At 42.9% G+C, this 22,601-nt stretch overlaps 1 protein-coding gene across 3 annotated transcripts in view; it reads right to left on the reverse strand.

The window, feature by feature from the left end:
• LOC118363600 (follistatin-related protein 5-like) overlaps positions 1-22,601 on the reverse strand; it is a 172,845-nt gene that overhangs the window by 126,076 nt on the left and 24,168 nt on the right. For 2 of the 3 annotated variants that reach the window (XM_052488424.1, XM_052488422.1), the window contains exon 3: positions 7,524-7,557. In XM_052488424.1, the coding sequence (XP_052344384.1) occupies positions 7,524-7,557 (34 nt within the window). The remainder of the gene's footprint in view (positions 1-7,523; positions 7,558-22,601) is intronic. The other variant, XM_052488423.1, reaches the window with a different exon arrangement.

Below are 22,601 nucleotides of genomic sequence, written 5' to 3' on the forward strand. Positions count from 1 at the left end.
AGCGCACCGTAGGCTAGCCCAGATGTTATTTAAGAGTGGCTGGCCCAGTGCTCCAGTTGTCTTGAGAGATGTGTAGGGTTAACACCTTTAGTTGGCGCTCCCTATTTTGATTTCCAGACAAACAACCTGATTCTTCCCTGCTTTTGTTTTGCTTCACCTTTTTGGTTTACTTACTGTCATTAGGTTTGGTGTGGGTTTTTCGTTTGTTTGCTACTTCTTGGGCAAATTTATGGGGCGCTCATGGTGGGTGTCCAGTTGTTGTTGCTAGTTAACTTTCAGTGGACACCCCCATGAGTGTCTTTCAGAACCCCTCTTAAAACCCCACCTGTTTCAACTTAGTTGTCAGTGACTCTTTGTTAGTTCCCCCTTCTGTTTCAGTGATTAATGCAACACCTCTTTTAAGTATTGACGTTTACAGAAAAATACACTGAGTATGTGGACACTCCTTCAAATTAGTGGATTCGGCTGTTTCAGCCACACCTGTAGCTGACACGTGTATAAAATCGAGCACACGGCCATGCAATCTCCATAGACAAACATTGGCAGTAGACTGACCTTACTGAAGAGCTCAGTGAATTTCAACGTGGCACCGTCATAGGATGCCCCCTTTCCAAAAAGTCACTTAATCAAATTTCTGATCTGCAAAATCGTCTGTCCTCGGTTCCAAACTGCACCTGGAAGCAACGTAAGCACAATAACTGTTTGTCGGGAGCTTCATGAAATGAGTTTCCATGGCTGAGCAACCTGCGGGGTAAAGATCGCCGCTATTGGACTCTGGAGCAGTGGAAACTCATACTCTGGAACGATGGATCACGCTTTACCAACTGGCAGTCCGACGGACAAATCTGCCATTGTTCAGACTAGGCCCCTTATTTCCATTGAAGGGAAATCTTAGCGCTCCAGCATACAATAGTCTAGACTATTCTGTGCTTCCGACAATGCCCCAGTGCACAAAGCGTGGTCCATACAGAAATGGTTTGTTGAGATCAGAAGAACTTGACAGGCCTGCACAGAGCGCTGACCTCAACCCCATCGAACACCTTTGGAATGAATTGGAATGCAGATTGCGAGCCAGCCCTAATCACTCATCATCAGTGCCCCACCTCACTAATGCTCTTATGACCGAATGGAAAACATGTCCCCGCAGCAATGTTCCAACATCTAGTGGAAAGCCTTCCCAGAAGAGTGAAGGCTGTTATAGCAGCAAAGGGGGGACCAACTCCATATTACGGCCCATGATTTTGGAATCAGATGTATGTATGTACGACAAACTTTTGGTCATTTGGTGTAATGTAATGTACCAAATATAGTGTTATTTGGGCTTGATATACACTACTACTTTATCTATGAGTCTGTATAATAACATTGAAAGTATTGGTGACAGTTGACGCTGACAGGTATAATGCATTATGAAGCTGTTATAATGCACTGTAAGACGTGTCAGAAGTGGGTATTACACCTTTGTAACATCGCAGGATTATCTCCTAATGTTCCTGATTAAATAACAGTGATTTTAAGTCAGTTGTCAATAAGCCTTACAATAAGACATTATAACGACCCATACATCCTTAAAACATGTAATACACAGTACCAGTCAAACGTTTGGACACACCTACTCACTCCAGGAATTTTCTTAATTTTTTACTATTTTCTGCATTGTAGAATATTAGTGAAGACATCAAACTATGAAATAACACATATGGAATAATGTAGTAACCAAAAAAGTGTTAAACAAATCAAAATGTATTTTATATTTGAGAATCTTCAAAGTAGCTACCCTTTGCCGTGATGATAGCTTTGAACACTCGTGGCATTCTCTCAACCAGCTTTGTGAGGTAATACATTTCAATTAACAGGTGTGCCTTGTTAAAAGTTAATTTGTAGAATTTCTTTCCTTAATCCATTTGAGCCAATCAGGGTAGGGGTGGTACACAGAATAAAGGCCCTATTTGGTAAAATACTGTACCAAGTCCATACTTTGGTAACAGCTCAAATTAGAAAAGAGAAACAACAGTCAATGCGGAACATTTCATGAACTTTGAACGTTTCTTCAAGCGCAGTCGCAAAAACCATCAAGCACTATGATGAAACTGGCTCTCATGAGGACTGCCACAGGAATGGAAGACCCAGAGTTACCTCTGCTGCCGAGGATAAGTTCATTAGAGTTACCAGCCTCAGAAATTGCAGCCCAAATAAAGTTCAAGTAACAGACACATCTTAACATCAACTGTTCAGAGGAGCCTTCGTGAATCAGGCCTTAATGGTCAAATTGCTGCAAAGAAAGCACTATTAACTTCTTGCGTCGAGCCATCCCGGATCCGGTATCGTGACTACAGCCTCAAGCTCATTACCATAACGCATTGTTAACTATTCATGAAAATCACAAATGAAATGAAATTAATCTATTTGCTCTCAAGCTTAGCCTTTTGTTAACAACACTGTCATCTCAGATTTTCAAAATATGCTTCTCAACCATTGCAAAACAAGCATTTGTGTAACAGTATTGATTGCTAGCTTAGCATTTAACGTAGCATTTAGCGTTAGCATTCAGCAGGCAACATTTTCACAAAAAAACAGAAAAGGATTCAAATAAAATAATTTACCTTTGAAGAACTTCAGATGTTTTCAATGAGGAGACTCTCAGTTAGATAGCAAATGTTCCGTTTTTACAAAAAATATTATTTGTGTTGACAAATTGGTCCGTTTTCTGCGTCACGTTTAGCTATGAAAAAAACCTGTATCCAGGATTATGTAAATCTATCCGCAAAGCTCATTAGCATAACACAACGTTAACTATTCATGAAAATCGCAAATGAAATGAAATGAATCTATTTGCTCTCAAGCTTAGCCTTTTGTTAACAACACTGTCATCTCAGATTTTCAAAATATGCTTTTGAACCATAGCTAAACAAGCATTTGTGTAACAGTATTGCTAGCCTAGCATAGGATTATGCCTCTCTTTCACCATGCAACATTTTCCACAAAAACCAGAAAAGCATTCAAATAAAATCATTTACCTTTGAAGAACTTCGGATGTTTTCAATGAGGAGACTCTCAGATAGAAAATGTTCAGTTTTTCCTGAAAGATTATTTGTTTAGGACAAATCTCTCCGTTTTCTGCGTCACGTTTAGCTACGAAAAAAAAACTGTATCCAGGATTATGTAAATCTATCCGCAAAGCTCATTAGCATAACACAACGTTAACTATTCATGAAAATCGCAAATGAAATGAAATTAATCTATGTGTTCTCAAGCTTAGCCTTTTGTTAACAACACTGTCATCTCAGATTTTCAAAATATGCTTTTGAACCATAGCTAAACAAGCATTTGTGTAACAGTATTGCTAGCCTAGCATAGGATTATGCCTCTCTTTCACCATGCAACATTTTCCACAAAAACCAGAAAAGCATTCAAATAAAATCATTTACCTTTGAAGAACTTCGGATGTTTTCAATTAGGAGACTCTCAGATAGAAAATGTTCAGTTTTTCCTGAAAGATTATTTGTTTAGGACAAATCTCTCCGTTTTCTGCGTCACGTTTAGCTACGGAAAAAAAACTGTATCCAGGATTGTGTAAATCTATCCGCAAGCTCATTAGCATAACACAACGTTAACTATTCATGAAAATCGCAAATGAAATTAAATTAATCTATTTGCTCTCAAGCTTAGCCTTTTGTTAACAAAACTGTCATCTCAGATTTTCAAAATATGCTTTTGAACCATAGCTAAACAAGCATTTGTGTAATAGTATTGATAGCCTAGCATAGTATTATGCCTCTTTCACCATGCAACATTTTCCACAAAAACCAGAAAATAATTCAAATAAAATCATTTACCTTTGAAGAACTTCAGATGTTTTCAATGAGGAGACTCTGTTAGATAGCAAATGTTCCGTTTTTACAAAAAATATTATTTGTGTCGACTAATCGCTCCGTTTTGTTCATCACGTTTGGGTAAGGAAAAAAATTAAAAATAAGTCATTAAAACGCAAACTTTTTTCCAAATTAACTCCATAATATCGACAGAAACATGGCAAACCGATGTTTAGAATCAATCCTCAAGGTGTTTTTCACATATCTATCGCTGATAAAATCCATCGTGGCAGTTTACTTTCTCTTCTGAAGAAATGGAACGCGCATGGACCTACAGATTATGCAATAATTTCGACACAGGACACCGGGCGGGACACCAGGTAAATGTAGTCTCTTATGGTCAATCTTCCAATGATATGCCTACAAACACGTCACAATGCTGCAGACAATGGGGGGAAACGACAGAGAGCGCAGGCTCATTCCTGGCGCATTCACAGCCATATAAGGAGACATTGGAACACAGCGCCTTCAGAATCTGAGGCATTTCCTGTATGAAACTTCATCTTGGTTTCGCCTGTAGCATTAGTTCTGGGGCACTCACAGATAATATCTTTGCAGTTTTGGAAATGTCCGAGTTTTGTCTTTCCAAGTCTGTCAATTCCATGCATTGTCGAGCATCTTTTCGTGACAAAATATCTTGTTTAAAACGGGAACGTTTTTTATCCAAAAATTAAAAGAGCGCCCCCTATCTTGAAGAGGTTAAAGGACACCATTAAGAAGAGACTTGCTTGGACCAAGAAACTTGCTTGGTCTGATGAGTCCAAATTTGAGATTTTTTTCCCGCAGTGTAGGTGAACAGATAATCTCCGCATGTGTGGTTCCCACCATGAAGCATGGAGGAGGAGGTGTGATGGTGTGGGGGTGCTTTGCTGGTGACACTGTCAGTGATATATTTTGAATTCAAGGAACACTTAACGAGAATGGCTACCACAGCATTCTACAGCAATACGCCATCCCATTTGGTTTGCGCTTTGTGAAACTATCATTTGTTTTTCAACAGGACAATGACCCAACACACCTACAGGCCGTGTAAGGGCTATATGACCAAGAAGGAGAGTGAGGGAGTGCTGCATCAGATGGCCTCAGTGGAGGAAAAGTAGCCAACAAGTGCTCAGCATATGTGGGAACTCCTTCAAGACTGTTGGAAAAGCATTCCTCATGAAGCTGGTTGTCAAGAGTGAGAGAATGTCAAGAGTGTGCAAAGCTGTCATCAAGGCAATGGGTGGCTACAATGTAGAAAATAGCGAAAATAAAGACAAATTGGTGAGTAGGTGTGTCCAAATTTTTGGACTGGTACTGGAAGTAAAATAAACCATTATACCAGTTTTAGTAGCCTAAAGTTTTAACAAGTATCATTATAAGAGAAGATGGAATAACCCATGAAAGAATGAATTATATATGTCATTACCCCTGATGGTAATCTTTTATTTAGTTTGCTCATATAATTATTCACTTTTTTGAGGGTGACAAGCGGGATATGAAAGACAAACTCATTCCCTGAGATTCAAATCCCCGGGCTTACTCTTCACACCTTCCCTCCTCAAAGAGATGAGAAGGGGTCAACACTGCAGTGAATGATAGACATCCACGTTGATGGCCTAAGTAGATAGGATAGTCTCTTTCATGCAAGGCAGAGGGAGCAGATTCCCTTTCAGTAGTTTGACTCATGTTCTACCTCTCTGAAGTACTTTGTACAAACCTAAAATAGAAGCCTTTTGGAATGACTAGTGGATTTCTATCAGACCTGGGTTCAAATAGTATCTTTCAAATGCTTACCAGACAAAGCAAACCCCACCCAGCACTCCAGGCAGGCTCAAGCAAACACCATTTGAAAGGTATGCAGTACTATCTGAACTCCGATTCCGTACCACCAGTGTGTGGTACGTACTGCAACACACCTCCTTCAGAACAGTAAATACAGTATGTTAGTCTTAATAGCCTGTTTACATCTTACTTATCTTGCCTGTGTCGGGACATTTTGCTCACAGTGGAGGGAAAGTGCTTTTTCTACCTCCAATTCCCCTTTCCAAAAATTTGGTCGATATATCCCAGGGAAAGATTCTCATCTTCCACAACTTATTGATGTACAGGTTCCCTTGTGGTTACAGTGTCTGCCCTGAGGAAGGTTGTGAGTTCGATCTTTGGCCTAGTCATACCAAAGACTGTAAAAATTGGACCTGATGAGTGTCTGCTTGGCACAGAGCATGAAGGAGATACACTACATGTCCAAAAGTATGTGGACAATCTAGAGGCGAAAGAAGTGCACACCTATTTAGGCGAGGTGCTGGCTAGCGGATTGGAACACTTAAAAAAATAAAGGAGAGCCGCACACTCTAGGAGCTCAGATGCAAAAATATTTATGTTCAACGTTTTGACGGACAAGCTGTCCTCATCAGGGTATAAAAGCTTGTGGATACCTGCCCGTAGAACATCACATTCCCAAATCCTTTGCTGCTATAACAGCCTCCACTCTTCTGGGAAGGTTTTCTACTAGACGGTGGAACATTGCTGAAGGGATTTGCTTCCATTCAGCCATAAGAGCATTAGTGAGGTCGGGCACTGATGTTGGGCGATTAGGCCTGGCTCGCAGTCGGTGTTCCAAATCATCCCAAAGGTGTTCAATGGGGTTGAGGTCAGGACTCTGTGTAGGACAGTCAAGTTCTTCTACACTGATCTTGACAAACCATTTATGGACCTCGTTTTGTGCACAGGGGCATTGTCATGCTGAAATAGGAAAGGGCCTTCCCCAAACTGTTGCCACAAAGTTGGAAGCACAGAATCGTCTAGAATGTCATTTTATGTTGGAGCGTTAAGATTTGCCTTCACTGGAACTAAGGGGCCTAGCCCAAACCATGAAAAACAGCCCCAGACCATTATTCCTCCTCCACCAAACTTTACGGCGGGCACTATGCATTGGGGCAGGTAGTGTTCTCCTGGCATCCGCCAAACCCAGATTCATCCGTCAGACTACCAGATGGTGAAACGTCATTCATCATATCAGAAATTTGACGAACTGACTTGTTGGAAAGATGGCACCCTATGACGGTGCCACGTTGAATGTCAATGAGCTCTTCAGTAAGGCACTTCTACTGCCAATGTTTGTCTATAGAGATTGCATGGCAGCGTGCTCAATTTTATACACCTGTCAGCAACGGGTTTGGCTGAAATAGCCGAATCCACCAATTTGAAGGGGTGTCCACATACTTTTGTTTACATAGTGTAGAATGGGGGTAAGAACCTGTAATATATTCGTGTCCTGTCCAGGGGGTGTACTTGTACATCAAGCTGCCTCACGCTATAAAAACAGGAGATAGTCTCCAGCCTTATGAGCTGTTCCAGCTCACACAAGCCAAGGCTACTGGTAGACTTCTTGAAACAAAGTTATTGCAACACACTCCACCAACCACACAGGTTATCCTTTTAAACTTCTGAAATCTTTTTTTGTAGAAACAACATAAGCCCGTTGATTTTTTCAGAACGTTCCTTGTTCATTCAATGGAAATGTGCGTTATCTAACTGTTTAATTTGTCAACCGTTTTACTCAACTACCCAATAACAGCTCCGTAGTCACCGCTACAATAACATTCATGGAAGTGAAAGAAAAACAGGTATGGTGAGAGAGAGAGGAAGAAATGAATAACGGAGACATACCCTTTATCTGCAAACTCCCTGGGAGCCCATCCTGCTGAAACAAAAACAAACAGAAAGACAAAGTCGTGAGATACAACACAATCACACGCCCATCAAAGTAATGAAGCCAACAGAGCAACAACACCAAGAGCAATTTCATTTTTACGGGTGGAATCTCAACCCCCTGCTACAGATATGAGGGGATTCGGGTCGAATGCCTATACATTGATTTTACTGGATGAAGCACTAAATTGAGGTGGCCATTGAGGAAGGTCTATTGAGAAGAGAAGGATACAAATTGAGAATATGTTTATTGTGTCGTATAGTTGCGGTGACCACTTGTCTTTTCTGCTCCGTTTTTCATATTCATAAGTTACTGCCGACTCACTGGAGAACATAACATTCGACAGTGACAAGCTAAGAGGTGCCGTATCTCCGTAAAGGGGTGCCTTTAAAGGTTCAAAGAAGGTACTTCCAGAGGGCTAGTGAATCATGGTGAATCATAGTGAATCATGGTGAATCATAGTGAATCATAGTGAATCATGGTTATACTACGGTATAGGACCCTTATGGCGAATTAGAAGGTCCACATTTACAGTAGTGCCACCATGTACGGCTATTCGCCGGCTGTTGAAGACCGCAAATAGGAATGGGGTAAGTATTCCATTCCACCAGCGCAGTCTCCATTGCTTATCCTCAATGTGGAGATTCCCTCCTTTTGTAGTCCAGCTACTGGCAGGGTGGTAATTATGAAATGAACACACAGCGTAACAGGTCCAAAGTCGACAACGAGAGCGTTTCTCTTTTCTCTGACTGACACCACACAGAAGATAGCCTACTGTACTTGTCGTTCATCTTATCTAACATACAGATTGACATGGTAACATGCACAGGGAAGCTATAGAACAATGCCTGTTTTCATGTAAGTCCCCAATGGACTTACCTAAATCAATGGAATGTAGGTCAATGCGTGAGTCCTGTGATGGCCGGGCATCTAGAAATATTTTTAGAAACCTGTTCTAGCTCTGTGTGTGCAATTTGATGCTTCTATCACCAAAGTCATAATCCAAAAAAACAGCTGCCCCACCAAACGGAATTCTATGGCTAAGCTTCCAGCATTCTGATGTTAATGGCCCAATATGGACATTTTTTTAAGCAATAGTTGTAGCTGTTGCTTACAAAGTGAGTTATATTGTATATAATTTTAAAAGTAATTGCATGACCTTTCAGAACCACTTGTCAATCAAAGTTTAAAATGTATCAGGGTTTTACCTTTTTAAAGTAATTCATACATTTACTTCTGATTATGCACCTAAAGGTCAAAGGTCAAGGTTCTGCTGACCTGAATATGTGTCTGGTGGATAACTGTGAATCAAAGCTATCCAATGATATGATTAAAGGGTATACGTGAGCAATGCCTTGATGTATACTAACAATGTTTGTCATAGGGTCAAATCTCTATGGGAAAAATGAATGGGATGTGGGGATGAAAGAAAGAGCGATAACACACAGTAAGCTACCATTGCTATCACACATTGTCCAACTAGGGACATAGACCTTCAAAAAAAATCACTGTGAACCCAACTGACTCTCCTGGTTCATAAGGTCTACAAATTCATTTTTTGTTGTTGTTTATCAGCGAGTGTGTTCGTGTGTGTCTATGACTATGCAGGTGTGTACATTTGGTGGAAGGTGGTATTTGGAGGGCCGTTTAAAAGAAGAGAAAACAATGCATAAAAAATTATTGTGCAATTCATATCTACAGGCTACATTTAGGTTTTTCTTTCATTGTTTTTGTCTGGCATTTAGTGAATAAAGCTTTAGGGCTTAACCGTAGACTTTGCGTGCCAAATACCTGAAAATCGGCAAATGCTTTTTGGTAACTTGGGCAGAAAACGTTAAGAGAATTGGAGAGTTGAATTAAAGAGAGGAGAGGGCCAGAGCAGTAATATTTGGGAAAGATTTGGTGAAGTGGTAGAAGAGGATGATAGCATTGCCGGCTATGTTCTGTGTGATTATTGTGAGGTGCTCTACAAAGAAATTCAACAGTCACAAGACGGGGACTTCAAATATGTCAAATATGTCACGTCAAGGGAACTGCACTGTTCAGATGGGTTAAATGGAATAGTAGCCAACCTGAAATGTGGATACTGACTATAGGTCTATAACCTCTCACATCGCCTAATATGATATTAACTCCTGTCAAATCAAGCATTTATTGCAGTAAAATGATATACCAAGTATACCCGGACGACACTGAGCCAATTGTGCACCGCCCTATGGGACTCCCAATCACGGCTGGTTGTGATACAGCCTGGTTTTGAACCAGAGTGTCTGTAGTGACTCCTCTAGCACTGAGATGCTGGTGAGGTGCTAGTGCATGGTTAGGCCCTTTCTGTAAATGGGCTATCTTTATCCGCATTATAAAAGCTGATAGTATTTCAACCACATGAAATATGCATCATTTTCACAGCTTTTCATTTCCATAAAACTGATCAAACTGATGTCATTTGAAAATGTTGCATACAAATCTTTCCTATGTGTAGACAAATTGACTAATAAATAGCCTACAAATATTTCAGAAATTAAGCAGAAACATGTCAAAATTAGGCTTTAAAAAATCCTGCACCCCCTGTCAAAAAATCGTTCCGCAATCTCTGACTGTATACAGCACATTTTTCTATATTAGCTAGAGGGTTCGTGTCGGGTAGCGGCCTCCGAATTTCACATTATCACATATAGTCGTGGTTGCAGATGGGTTATTAGTAATTGCGGGCGGGGGCGGGTTAACAAACAGCTGACCTGCGCATCACTAGCACACACACACAACTAAACACACAGGCTCGCACACACACACACATACAACACTGCTCCACTCTCGGTATTCAAGGGACACTGTTTCACTAAAGCTTGCCTTTCAACCTCAACGACTTTGAGCTCTCTCTCGCTCTCTCTCGTTCTCTCTTGCTCTCTCTCTCTTCTCTCTCTCTGGTTCTCTCTCTCTCTCTGGTTCTCTCTCTCCTTCTGGTTCTCTCTCTCTCTCTCTGGTCCCCCCCCTCTCTGTTGGCTTATCTGCTTCTAATCTAGATATGCCATGTGGACAGGCCAGCACATGGTGGTTGTTGCTTTCATCAGCCTCCCTCTCCTTGCCTCCATTTTGTGAAGCCACAACCGGTACAGTAGATAACTTCACGACAAACGTATGTAAAAAATACAAATACAAATAAAATCCTTTGTTGTTTTAAAACCATATATTTTGGTTGTCCTATTACATTTACATTTGAATAATTTAGCAGATACAGTTATTCTGAGTGACAGTTAATGCATTCATCTAAAGCTAGCTAAGTGAGACAATGTTACGGTTTTCTTCCGTCGAAGGAGAGTCGGACCAAAATGCAGCGTGGTTAGTTCGATACATCTTTAATGAAGAAAAAACACAAACAATACAAAAACAACAAACGGAATGTGAAAACCTATACAGCCTATCTGGTGACAACTAACACAGAGACAGGAACAATTGCTTCCCAATCAGAGACAACGATAATCACCTGCCTCTGATTAAGAACCGCCTCAGGCAACCATAGACTTTCCTAGACAACCCTCCTCAGCCACAATCCCAATACCTACTAAAACCCCAATACAAAAACACACCACAAAATAAACCCATGTCACACCCTGGCCTGACCAAATAAATAAAGAAAACACAAAATACTAAGACCAAGGCGTGACAGAACCCCCCCCTAAACCCATAGGGGAGGGTCCGGGTGGGCGTCTGTCCATGGTGGCGGCTCCGGCTCGGGACGTGGACCCCACTCCAACCAAGTCTTAGTCCCCCTGTAACACGTCCTATGATTGGCGACCCTCGCTGCCGACCTAGGCCTAATAACCCTCACCAAGGACCCCGCTGGACTGAGGTAGAAGCTCGGGACTGAGGGGAAGCTCGGGACTGAGGGGAAGCTCGGGACTGAGGGGAAGCTCGGAACTGAGGGGAAGCTCGGAACTGAGGGGAAGCTCGGAACTGAGGGGAAGCTCGGCACTGAGGGGAAGCTCAGCCTTGAGAGGAAGCTCAGCCCTGAGAGGAAGCCCAGTACTGAGAGGAAGCTCAGGCAGGTAGTTGGCTCTGGCAGATCCTGGCTAGCTGGTGGTTCTGGCAGATCCTGGCTGACTGGCGGATCCTGGCTGACTGGCGGATCTGGAAGATCCTGGCTGACTGGCGGATCCTGGCTGACTGGCGGATCTGGAAGATCATGGCTGACTGGCGGATCCTGGCTGACTGGCGGATCTGGAAGATCATGGCTGACTGGTGGATCCTGGCCGACTGGTGGATCCTGGCCGACTGGCGGCTCTAGCTGCTCTGGCCGCTCCATGCAGACTGACAGCCCTGGCTGATCCATGCAGACTGGCAGCTCTGGCTGATCCATGCAGACTGGCAGCTCTGGCTGCTGCATGCAGACTGTCAGCTCTGGCTGCTCCATGCAGACTGGCAGCTCTGGCTGCTCCATGCAGACTGGCTGCTCTGGCTGCTCCATGCAGACTGGCAGCTCTGGCTGCTCCATGCAGACTGGCAGCTCTGGCTGCTCCATGCAGACTGGCAGCTCTGGCTGCTCCATGCAGACTGGCAGCTCTGGCTGCTCCATGCAGACTGGAGGCTCTGGCTGCTCCATGCAGACTAGCAGCTCTGGCTTCTCCATGCAGATTAGCAGCTCTGGCTGCGCTGAACAGGCAGGAGACTCCGGCAGCTCTGGAGAGGAGGAAGGCTCTGATAGCGCTAGACAGGCGGGAGACTCCGGCAGCGCTGGAGAGGAGGAAGGCTCTGGCAGCGCTAAACAGGCGGGAGACTCCGACAGCGCTAAACAGGCGGGAGACTCCGACAGCGCTAAACAGGCGGGAGACTCCGACAGCGCTGGAGAGGAGAAAGGCTCTGGCAGCGCTGAACAGGCGAGGCGTACTGAAGGCCTGGTGCGTGGTGCTGGCACTGGTGGTACTGGGCCGAGGACACGCACAGGAAGCCTGGTGCGGGGAGCTGCCACCGGAGGACTGGTGTATGAAGGTGGCACATGATGGACCGGACCGTGAAGGTGCACTGGAGAGCCTGAAAGCAGGGCTGGCACAGGACGTGTAAGGCTAGGTAGGTACACAGGAGGCCTAGTGCGTGAGGCTGGTACAATCTTCACCAGCCGACTAACACGCACCTCAGGACGAATATGGAGCGCTGACCCAGGTGCCATCAAATCCCCGACAAGCTCCGTCGGGCGAATATCGTACCTAAAGCACCAACCTAGCAACTCCCTCATAACTCTCTCCTCCACTTTCCCCATTAACTCCTTCACAGTCTCTGCTTCAATCACCTCCAACACCGGCTCTGGTTCTGGTCTCCTCCTTGGCTCCTCACGATAAACAGGGGGAGTTGGCTCAGGTCTGAACCCTGACTCTGCCACACTCTCCCTGAGCCTCCCCCCAATAAGTTTTTGGGGCTGACTCTCAGGCTTCCTTCTGCGCCGCCGTGCTTTTCTCTTCAATTCCATTCTCCTATAGCCCTCTTCGCACTGCTCCAGCAAATCCCAGGCGGGCTCCGGCACTCTCTCTGGGTCGACCGCCCACCTGTCTATTTCCTCCCAAGTCGTATATTCCAACCTTGGTTCCTCCTGCTGCCGCTGCCTGTCACCACGCTGCTTGGTCCTGTTGTGGTGGGTGATTCTGTTATGGTTTTCTTCCGTCGAAGGTGAGTCGGACCAAAATGTTTTCGTTATGTGGTATGCCAATCCATACACACTCATTTGGGCATTTGTGGAATGACATCATGGACAAGGCAGCCAATTGGCTGACGATGACAATGACTACAGAGATAAAGCTCCATACTATAAACTGAATGGCTCTGTATGATTGGACGTAGCCTGGTCTCATAGATTGGACGTAGCCTGGTCTCATAGATTAGACGTAACAGAGTAAACTTCCATCCGGGATACTCAAATGAGTATGATATGTTACATTTGGTATGGTTGATTGATTGATTGATTTTATTGATATGACACATTTTCTTAAATACATACATAGGGGCGCTCCAGCCAGTGACGCCTCCACATACAATTTAAGAAAATCATCAAAGATAACAAAAAGTTGAAAAGCTCATTTCCATTGTAGTCCTTTTGGAGGGGAAGGTGGGATGACAGACAATGACAGACACAATTGTTTGTTTCATAGCATGAGATAATTAGTACAGTTCCATTTCCTAATAACCAACTATGGACAGGCACATCTCCCTTGTCTCAATGATTATACACAACAGGCACCAAACGGCAGACCATATGCTATCCCAGGCATTTCCTTCTCAGCCACAAATTATAATCTTACTCACTTTTGACTCACTTTTGAGACATGCTACTATTTAGCCATTTTTATCAGTGAGATCTTGAAACTACTTAGAGGTTATAAGTTTCAAATTCCAAAAAGTTTATTTTCCCATACCACTATTAAATCTAAAAGGAACAACGTCAGTTTCACTCCTTCTAGTGGAATAGTTATGGTTATCCTGGACCAAGTTAAAGTAGTTACTTAGCTACCTGGGGTCCATATTCTGGACAATCTGATGTACAAGACATAATTTCATCTGAAAGACTATCTGTCACGCCTCTGTTTAACCTGTCTTGTTTTTGTCTCCACCCCGCACCAGGTTTCCCCATTTTTTCCACCTTAATATATACCTGCATTTTCTGTTTGTCTGTTGCCAGTTCGTCTTGTCTTGTCAGGTCTTACCAGCATATTTCCCGTTTCTCCTGCTCTCAAGTTCATTTTTCTAGTCTGACCTTTCTGCCTGTTCTGACCCTGAGCCTGCCTGCCATTCTGTCCCTGTTTGCCCCTGCCTTGGATTATGAACCACTGCCTGCCCTCGCCCTGCCCTTTGCCTGCCCCTTTGTATAATACACATTCTGAGTATCGATCGATCAACCTCCTGTGTCTGCATCTGGCTCATTTCCTGAGTTGTGATACTATTCTCCACTTTGAACCATCAAAGGCTTTTAAAAGTGAGAATAGTCAAGATGAGTAAGTGCTGGTAGTTTAAGAATAACCTTGACTAAGTTGTTCTGAGATTTCTGCAATTTATTTTCAAATGATCTTGGGGACACTATTGTACCAGGTACGTATAGTCAAAGTGGCACTGAACAAGATCCCCCAGCCAATCCCACCATTGTATTCCTATCCAGATATTTGGAGGTTCTTGCCAGAAACCACATTTTATGGTTCACTTTGGAGATAACGTTTTGTTCCATGCTCTCCCTTGTCAGGATGGTTATCTAGCACACATCCAAGATAATTAACTAAGTGTTTTGCTGTGACTACTATTCACCTACTACCACCTTAAAATCTGGGGATTTCCTCAGTTTCACTTTGGACCCGAACAAGATGGACTCTGTTTTTCCAAGGTGAAATCACAGCTTATTATCATATAGCCATTTACTGACATTCAGAAGTTCAGCACTGGGGGCTTTCTCAACCACATTTTTGTCGTTATGGGAAACCAACGGTTCAGAATCATATGCATAGAGGAAAAGGTCACATGTAAAAGCAGATTTCAGATCATCTTATATATAACAGATAGAGAAGTGGACCCAGAACACTCCCTTGGGGTACCCTGCAGTTCAGGATTTTGGATTTAGACAGGGTCCCATCCACATCCACCATCTGTTTTCTTCCTTGCCGACAAGAGCTAACCTATTTTACAGCTAAGTTGTTAAAGCCCATGGCTCTTAGTTTGATTAAGAGAATCTCATGATCCACTGTATCAAACGCCTTTTGGAGATCTAACATAACAATACCACAAAATGTCCCTCCATCTACTTCCTTTCTGATGTGGTCAGTTAAATATGGTAGGCGATTGTCGGTGGAATGGGATTTCCTAAAGCCAGATTGGAGCTCATATAGTAGGTTATATAAGGAAATGTAACTGTCAACCTGTTCAAACAATCTTTCCATGGCCTTCGATAAAATGCACAGGATTGACACAGGACAGTGGTTTCCATGATCTAACTTATTCCTTTTTTTATATAGAGGAATGACCCTTGCTAGTTTTATTTCACTGGGGGGGAAAAAACAAGTTAAATAACAGATTTACAATGTGAGTTACACAGGGGGTGATAATTACCGCAGCGGCCTTTAGTAACTGGCAAGGCCAGTTGCTTTGGAAGTTCCCTTCAGCTTCTTCAGCACAGTTGACTCAGACACTTTCAAATGAAATAGCATTTACAGTACCTGAATCCCCTGCTGTGAGTAAAATTGTTGGACTTGACTTTCCCCATAGCAACCTAATTGATAAGGTTCCTTGCGAACAAATGTATTAGCTATAGTTGTAAAATAGCTATTCAGACAGTCTGCAACCATGTTCTTGTCTGAATGAACCTTTCCTCTGATGTCCAAGCAAAAATGTTGAGCTTTGGTCTTTAATTTGTTACTGTGACCTAACAGTTTCAGACACTTCCATAAATAATGTACTCGGATTGATCCTATTCTAAACTAAAATAATATTTCTTGGCCTTCTCTATCATCCTGTTAAACCTAATTTCTTAATTTCTTATAGTCTATAAAAACATAATCTGCCCTGGATATCCTGAACTCCAGATCATTTCTACACTTAATTGCCTTTAAAATGTTATTGTTTATCCATGATTCTGCTCTTTGCTAAATAAATAAATTATCTGGAGCCTGCTTGTCTGCACCATCTAAAAACAATTATTTCAAATTGCCCCAGTCATTTTCCACCTTGTTACATTTCAATACAGCAGACCAGTCAAATTTGCTCAAACAATTAACAAAAGTATCTGCACTATAGTTCTTCATAGACCTCATTTTTATTGAGTTATGACAATTCAAAACAGTTTTCTGGACCTTCCTACGACAGAAAATGATGGAATGATCAGTGTGCCCATAGTTTACAACCCTACTGTTTGTTATCATTGATCTATCCGATAACAACACAAGGTCAATGACGGTTTGGGTAGAAGAACAGACCCTGGTGGGTTCATTAATCAGTTGGTGTAATATGCAAACAGATAAAGCGAACGTCCAGCAACATAAAGGTTGCATGTTCAAATCTCATCACGGACAACTTTAGCATTTTTGCGCAACAGCAACTTTGCAACAACTTACTACTTTGCAACTACTTAGCATGTTAACTAACCCTTCCCTTAACCCTAACCTTAACACTTTAATATAATAATAATAATATAATAATATATGCCATTTAGCTTACAGTTACAGTTACACTTACAGTCATGTGTGCATACATTCTACAAAAGGTAAGCTTGGTTTAACCTAACTCATAACCTTAACCCCTAATCCTAACCCCTAGGCAAACTCACGTTAGCCACCTAGCTAACGTTAGCATTAGCCACCTAGCTAACGTTAGCCACCACAAATTGTAATTCATAAGAGATCATACGAATTGTAATTCGTAGCATATCATACGAAATGAATGACGGACATCCACAAATGAATACATACCATACAAAGCGTAACATATCATACTAATTGGAGCGTCACAGATTACTTTTACTATGTTATGCCTACCCCTGAGTCCAGGTTGTTGGAAGTGGTCTTTATTTCAAATGGCATAAACAAAGCACAAAGCAGTGTTATGACAGAATGCCATCTCACTCCAAACCGTTGGCCCCAATCGACCTTGGCTCTTTCCTAATCCAAGGCTGAGCAAAGGCATGGAAAAGGAATAAAAGTACAAGGTCTTTGCTATGTCTCGTTGTGGCCTACAATACAATGAAAATACCTCACCACACAACAATTATAACGTTAAGTGCACTTTTGTAAGAAAATGGAACATCTTTGACATGCGGTTGTGTGTGGATGGTCCTTGACTCCCCTCAAAACAATTAAACCTCAACAAGAAAAACATCAAGGTATGTGAAAAAAACTTGAGTTAGCAATTTATTATAATGCGCCATACATTCTCACAGACCTGTTGGACAATTAAACCAAGCTTACCTTTCTATCCCCACAAGACAAATTGTACGATAGGCAAAAGCTGTAATGGCAATTCTCTGTGTCCATTATTAAGGCACCTAGCTAATGCATGCATTTTAACAGAGAGGAAAGTACATTCATTCCTTTTTGTGAGAGTTACTTATTTAGCAAAAGTATCACCGACAGTCCAGCTAGTCTAATCTGTTTTATCATGGCTCATCACAGGGTAATTCAATATGTGGATGTCAGTAAAGGGAGAGAATGGAGAGACTGTGCGTGATACACACCAATTCTACATTTTTCCACTGGTGCCGAGCCCCCCAAAAAAAGACTGGATAATAACATAAGAAAATCTTGCACACCAGATACGCTGCTCCAGTATTTTATTCCTGCGCCCACTTATGTGTGTAGGCTTTTGCTTTATTATAATGAAGATGGGATCCTATACCCAACTCTCTCCATTCTCTATTTATAGAGGCCTTATGTCACCATTGACAAGGCTGCAATTTGAATTAACATGTAAGGGGGGTATTTCCAGTGTTCTTGTTGGAGTGGCCTTCACGGTTTTGTTCATATGTGACATCCTTTCAGAGCGCAAAATTGGATCTTTAGAATTCAATTGAGCTTCAAAGGACAATTCCAATCCAACTTGATGACATTCAAGGTAGAAGAGCGCAAAAAAACTACGCACACCGTGATTAACGAATACAAGGTAGCCCATGTATGTTGTCTACTACGGTATTGCTACTTCATCAACATGATGAATCGACAAATAATTCCCATTTAGAATTCTGACACAAATGTTCCCCGAGTGGGATCGTGTCATCAATATGCATCAATGATGTAATTAATCTAGCGTGTTAGCATCACGTTCAGTAAAATGAAAGTCATAGCGACAATGTTGGGCCCGCTCAGCACAAAGTCACAGCATACAGAGGATAGGGTACACCACTCTGGCAACGATAGGTTCATTTATCATAACAGAAAAGGGATTCATTTTACTACTCAGCTTCTACACGTGTACTGCGGCCATAACTCATATTGGATATTATATTAATAAAAGGCAAGTCCACAACAGAGATGAATGTCTCGCCCATATTAAACTTAACATAGATTTGATTATGCAGTGGCCTCCGTAATTATTGGGACTGTGAAGCATTTTTGTTCTTTTTTTGGCTCTACGCTCCAAAAGTTTGGATTTGAAATCAAACAATAACTATGGGGTTAAAGTGCTGACTGTCAGCTTTCATTTGAGGGTATTTCCTTCCATATTTTGTGAACCGTTTAACCCCATTTTAGGGGTCAAAAGTATTGGGACAAATTCACTTAAAGTAGCCAAAAGTTAAGTATTTGGCCCCATATTCATAGCATGCAATGACTACATTAAGCTTGTGACCAATGCTTCAAAAATAATTTGGGCACAGAGCAAATTTCAGGTCTGCTGAGCGCAAACTTGAAAGTTCTGCGCAACATACAGGAACTCAAATCCTTCTGTTCACCTGATTTAGAATTCCTCACAATCAAATGTAGACCGCATTATCTTCCAAGAGAATTCTCTTCGATTATAATCACAGCCGTATATATCCCCCCCCAAGCAGACACATCGATGGCTCTGAACAAACTTTATTTAACTCTTTGCAAACTGGAAACCATTTATCCGGAGGCTGCATTCATTGTAGCTGGGGATTTTAACAAAGCTAATCTGAAAACAAGACTCCCTAAATTTTATCAGCATATCGATTGCGCAACCAGGGGTGGTAAAACCTTGGATCATTGTTACTCTAACTTCCGCGGCGCATATAAGGCCCTGCCGCGCCCCCCTTTCGGAAAAGCTGACCACGACTCCATTTTGCTGATCCCTGCCTACAGGCAGAAACTCAAACAAGAGGCTCCCACGCTGAGGTCTGTCCAACGCTGGTCAGACCAAGCTGACTCCACACTCCAAGACTGCTTCCATCACGTGGACTGGGACGTGTTTCGTATTGCGTCAGATAAAAATATTGACGAATACGCTGATTCGGTGTGCGAGTTCATTAGAACGTGCGTCGAAGATGTCGTTCCCATAGCAACGATAAAAACATTCCCTCACCAGAAACCGTGGATTGATGGCAGCATTCGCGTGAAACTGAAAGCGCGAACCACTGCTTTTAATCAGGGCAAGGTGTCTGGCAACATGACTGAATACAAACAGTGCAGCTATTCCCTCCGCAAGGCTATTAAACAAGCTAAGCGTCAGTACAGAGACAAAGTGGAATCTCAATTCAACGGCTCAGACACAAGAGGCATGTGGCAGGGTCTACAGTCAATCACGGACTACAAGAAGAAACCCAGCCCAGTCACGGACCAGGATGTCTTGCTCCCAGGCAGACTAAATAACTTTTTTGCCCGCTTTGAGGACAATACAGTGCCACTGACACGGCCTGCAATGAAAACATGCGGTCTCTCCTTCACTGCAGCCGAGGTGAGTAAAGACATTTAAACGTGTTAACCCTCGCAAGGCTGCAGGCCCAGACGGCATCCCCAGCCGCGCCCTCAGAGCATGCGCAGACCAGCTGGCCGGTGTGTTTACGGACATATTCAATCAATCCCTACACCAGTCTGCTGTTCCCACATGCTTCAAGAGGGCCACCATTGTTCCTGTTCCCAAGAAAGCTAAGGTAACTGAGCTAAACGACTACCGCCCCGTAGCACTCACTTCCGTCATCATGAAGTGCTTTGAGAGACTAGTCAAGGACCATATCACCTCCACCCTACCTGACACCCTAGACCCACTCCAATTTGCTTACCGCCCAAATAGGTCCACAGACGATGCAATCTCAACCACACTGCACACTGCCCTAACCCACCTGGACAAGAGGAATACCTATGTGAGAATGCTGTTCATCGACTACAGCTCGGCATTCAACACCATAGTACCCTCCAAGCTCGTCATCAAGCTCGAGACCCTGGGTCTCGACCCCGCCCTGTGCAACTGGGTACTGGACTTCCTGACGGGCCGCCCCAGGTGGTGAGGGTAGGCAACAACATCTCCTCCCCGCTGATCCTCAACACGGGGCCCCACAAGGGTGCGTTCTGAGCCCTCTCCTGTACTCCCTGTTCACCCACGACTGCGTGGCCACGCACGCCTCCAACTCGATCATCAAGTTTGCGGACGACACAACAGTGGTAGGCTTGATTACCAACAACGACGAGACGACCTACAGGGAGGAGGTGAGGGCCCTCGGAGTGTGGTGTCAGGAAAATAACCTCACACTCAACGTCAACAAAACTAAGGAGATGATTGTGGACTTCAGGAAACAGCAGAGGGAACACCCCCCTATCCACATCGATGGAACAGTAGTGGAGAGGGTAGCAAGTTTTAAGTTCCTCGGCATACACATCACAGACAAACTGAATTGGTCCACTCACACTGACAGCGTCGTGAAAAAGGCGCAGCAGCGCCTCTTCAACCTCAGGAGGCTGAAGAAATTCGGCTTGTCACCAAAAGCACTCACAAACTTCTACAGATGCACAATCGAGAGCATCCTGGCGGGCTGTATCACCGCCTGGTACGGCAACTGCTCCGCCCTCAACCGTAAGGCTCTCCAGAGGGTAGTGAGGTCTGCACAACGCATCACTGGGGGCAAACTACCTGCCCTCCAGGACACCTACACCACCCGATGTTACAGGAAGGCCATAAAGATCATCAAGGACATCAACCACCCGAACCACTGCCTGTTCACCCCGCTATCATCCAGAAGGCGAGGTCAGTACAGGTGCATCAAAGCTGGGACCGAGAGACTGAAAAACAGCTTCTATCTCAAGGCCATCAGACTGTTAAACAGCCACCACTAACATTGAGTGGTTGCTGCCAACACACTGTCATTGACACTGACCCAACTCCAGCCACTTTAATAATGGGAATTGATGGGAAATGATGTAAATATATCACTAGCCACTTTAAACAATGCTACCTTATATAATGTTACTTACCCTACATTATTCATCTCATATGCATACATATATACTGTACTCTACATCATCGACTGCATCCTTATGTAATACATGTATCACTAGCCACTTTAACTATGCCACTTTGTTTACTTTGTCTACATACTCATCTCATATGTATATACTGTACTCGATACCATCTACTGTATGCTGCTCTGTACCATCACTCATTCATATATCCTTATGTACATATTCTTTATCCCCTTACACTGTGTATAAGACAGTAGTTTTGGAATTGTTAGTTAGATTACTTGTTGGTTATCACTGCATTGTCGGGAACTAGAAGCACAAGCATTTCGCTACACTCGCATTAACATCTGCTAACCATGTGTATGTGACAAATAAAATTTGATTTGATTTGAACTTCCCGTGGGAGTTTACTGTGAACACTGAGGCTGTACCTGCTTTATGTTACAGTTTTAACAATGGCCAAGTAGTATGTAGGCCTTATGTAAGGCCATCAAAAACAATGGAGAAAAACACATCCCATAACATTTTCATGTTGAAATAGTTGTTCTATTATTCAGCCTACAGTATTTGCCAATGTGTGATGTTCAATGTGGGCCTACATTTTTTTTTTGAAAAAAAAACATGCATTATGAGGCGACAGGTAGCCTAGTGGTTCCAGTAACTGAAAGGTTGCAAGACCCAAACTGCCAAGGTAAACATCTATTGTTCTGAACATGGCAGTTTAAGTTTAAGAATTTGTTCTTAACTTTTATTTTTTTATTTTTTACCTTTATTTAACCAGGCAAGTCAGTTAAGAACACATTCTTATTTTCAATGACAGCCTGGGAACAGTGGGTTAACTGCCTGTTCAGGGGCAGAACAAGAGCTGTACCTTGTCAGCTCAGGGGTTTGAACTCGCAACCTTCCGGTTACTAGTCCAACACTCTAACCACTAGGCTACCCTGCCGCCCCAACTGACTTGCCTAATAAAATAAAAACACTTGCCTGTTTATCCACTTGTCCTTTCAGACAAGGAGGTGACTGGAAATGTTGTTTGATGCAAGAACCACTTCATAAAATGCATTATTATTCCCATACCATTATTACAGAGAATTAGACCAATTATGCTACTTAGCTTATTCAAGACCGTCTTAAAATACAACACTGCCCCTTTAAGACATAAAAAGCTCT

Source organism: Oncorhynchus keta, chromosome 30 (assembly GCF_023373465.1).
Source record: "Oncorhynchus keta strain PuntledgeMale-10-30-2019 chromosome 30, Oket_V2, whole genome shotgun sequence".
Lineage (NCBI taxonomy): Eukaryota > Metazoa > Chordata > Actinopteri > Salmoniformes > Salmonidae > Oncorhynchus > Oncorhynchus keta.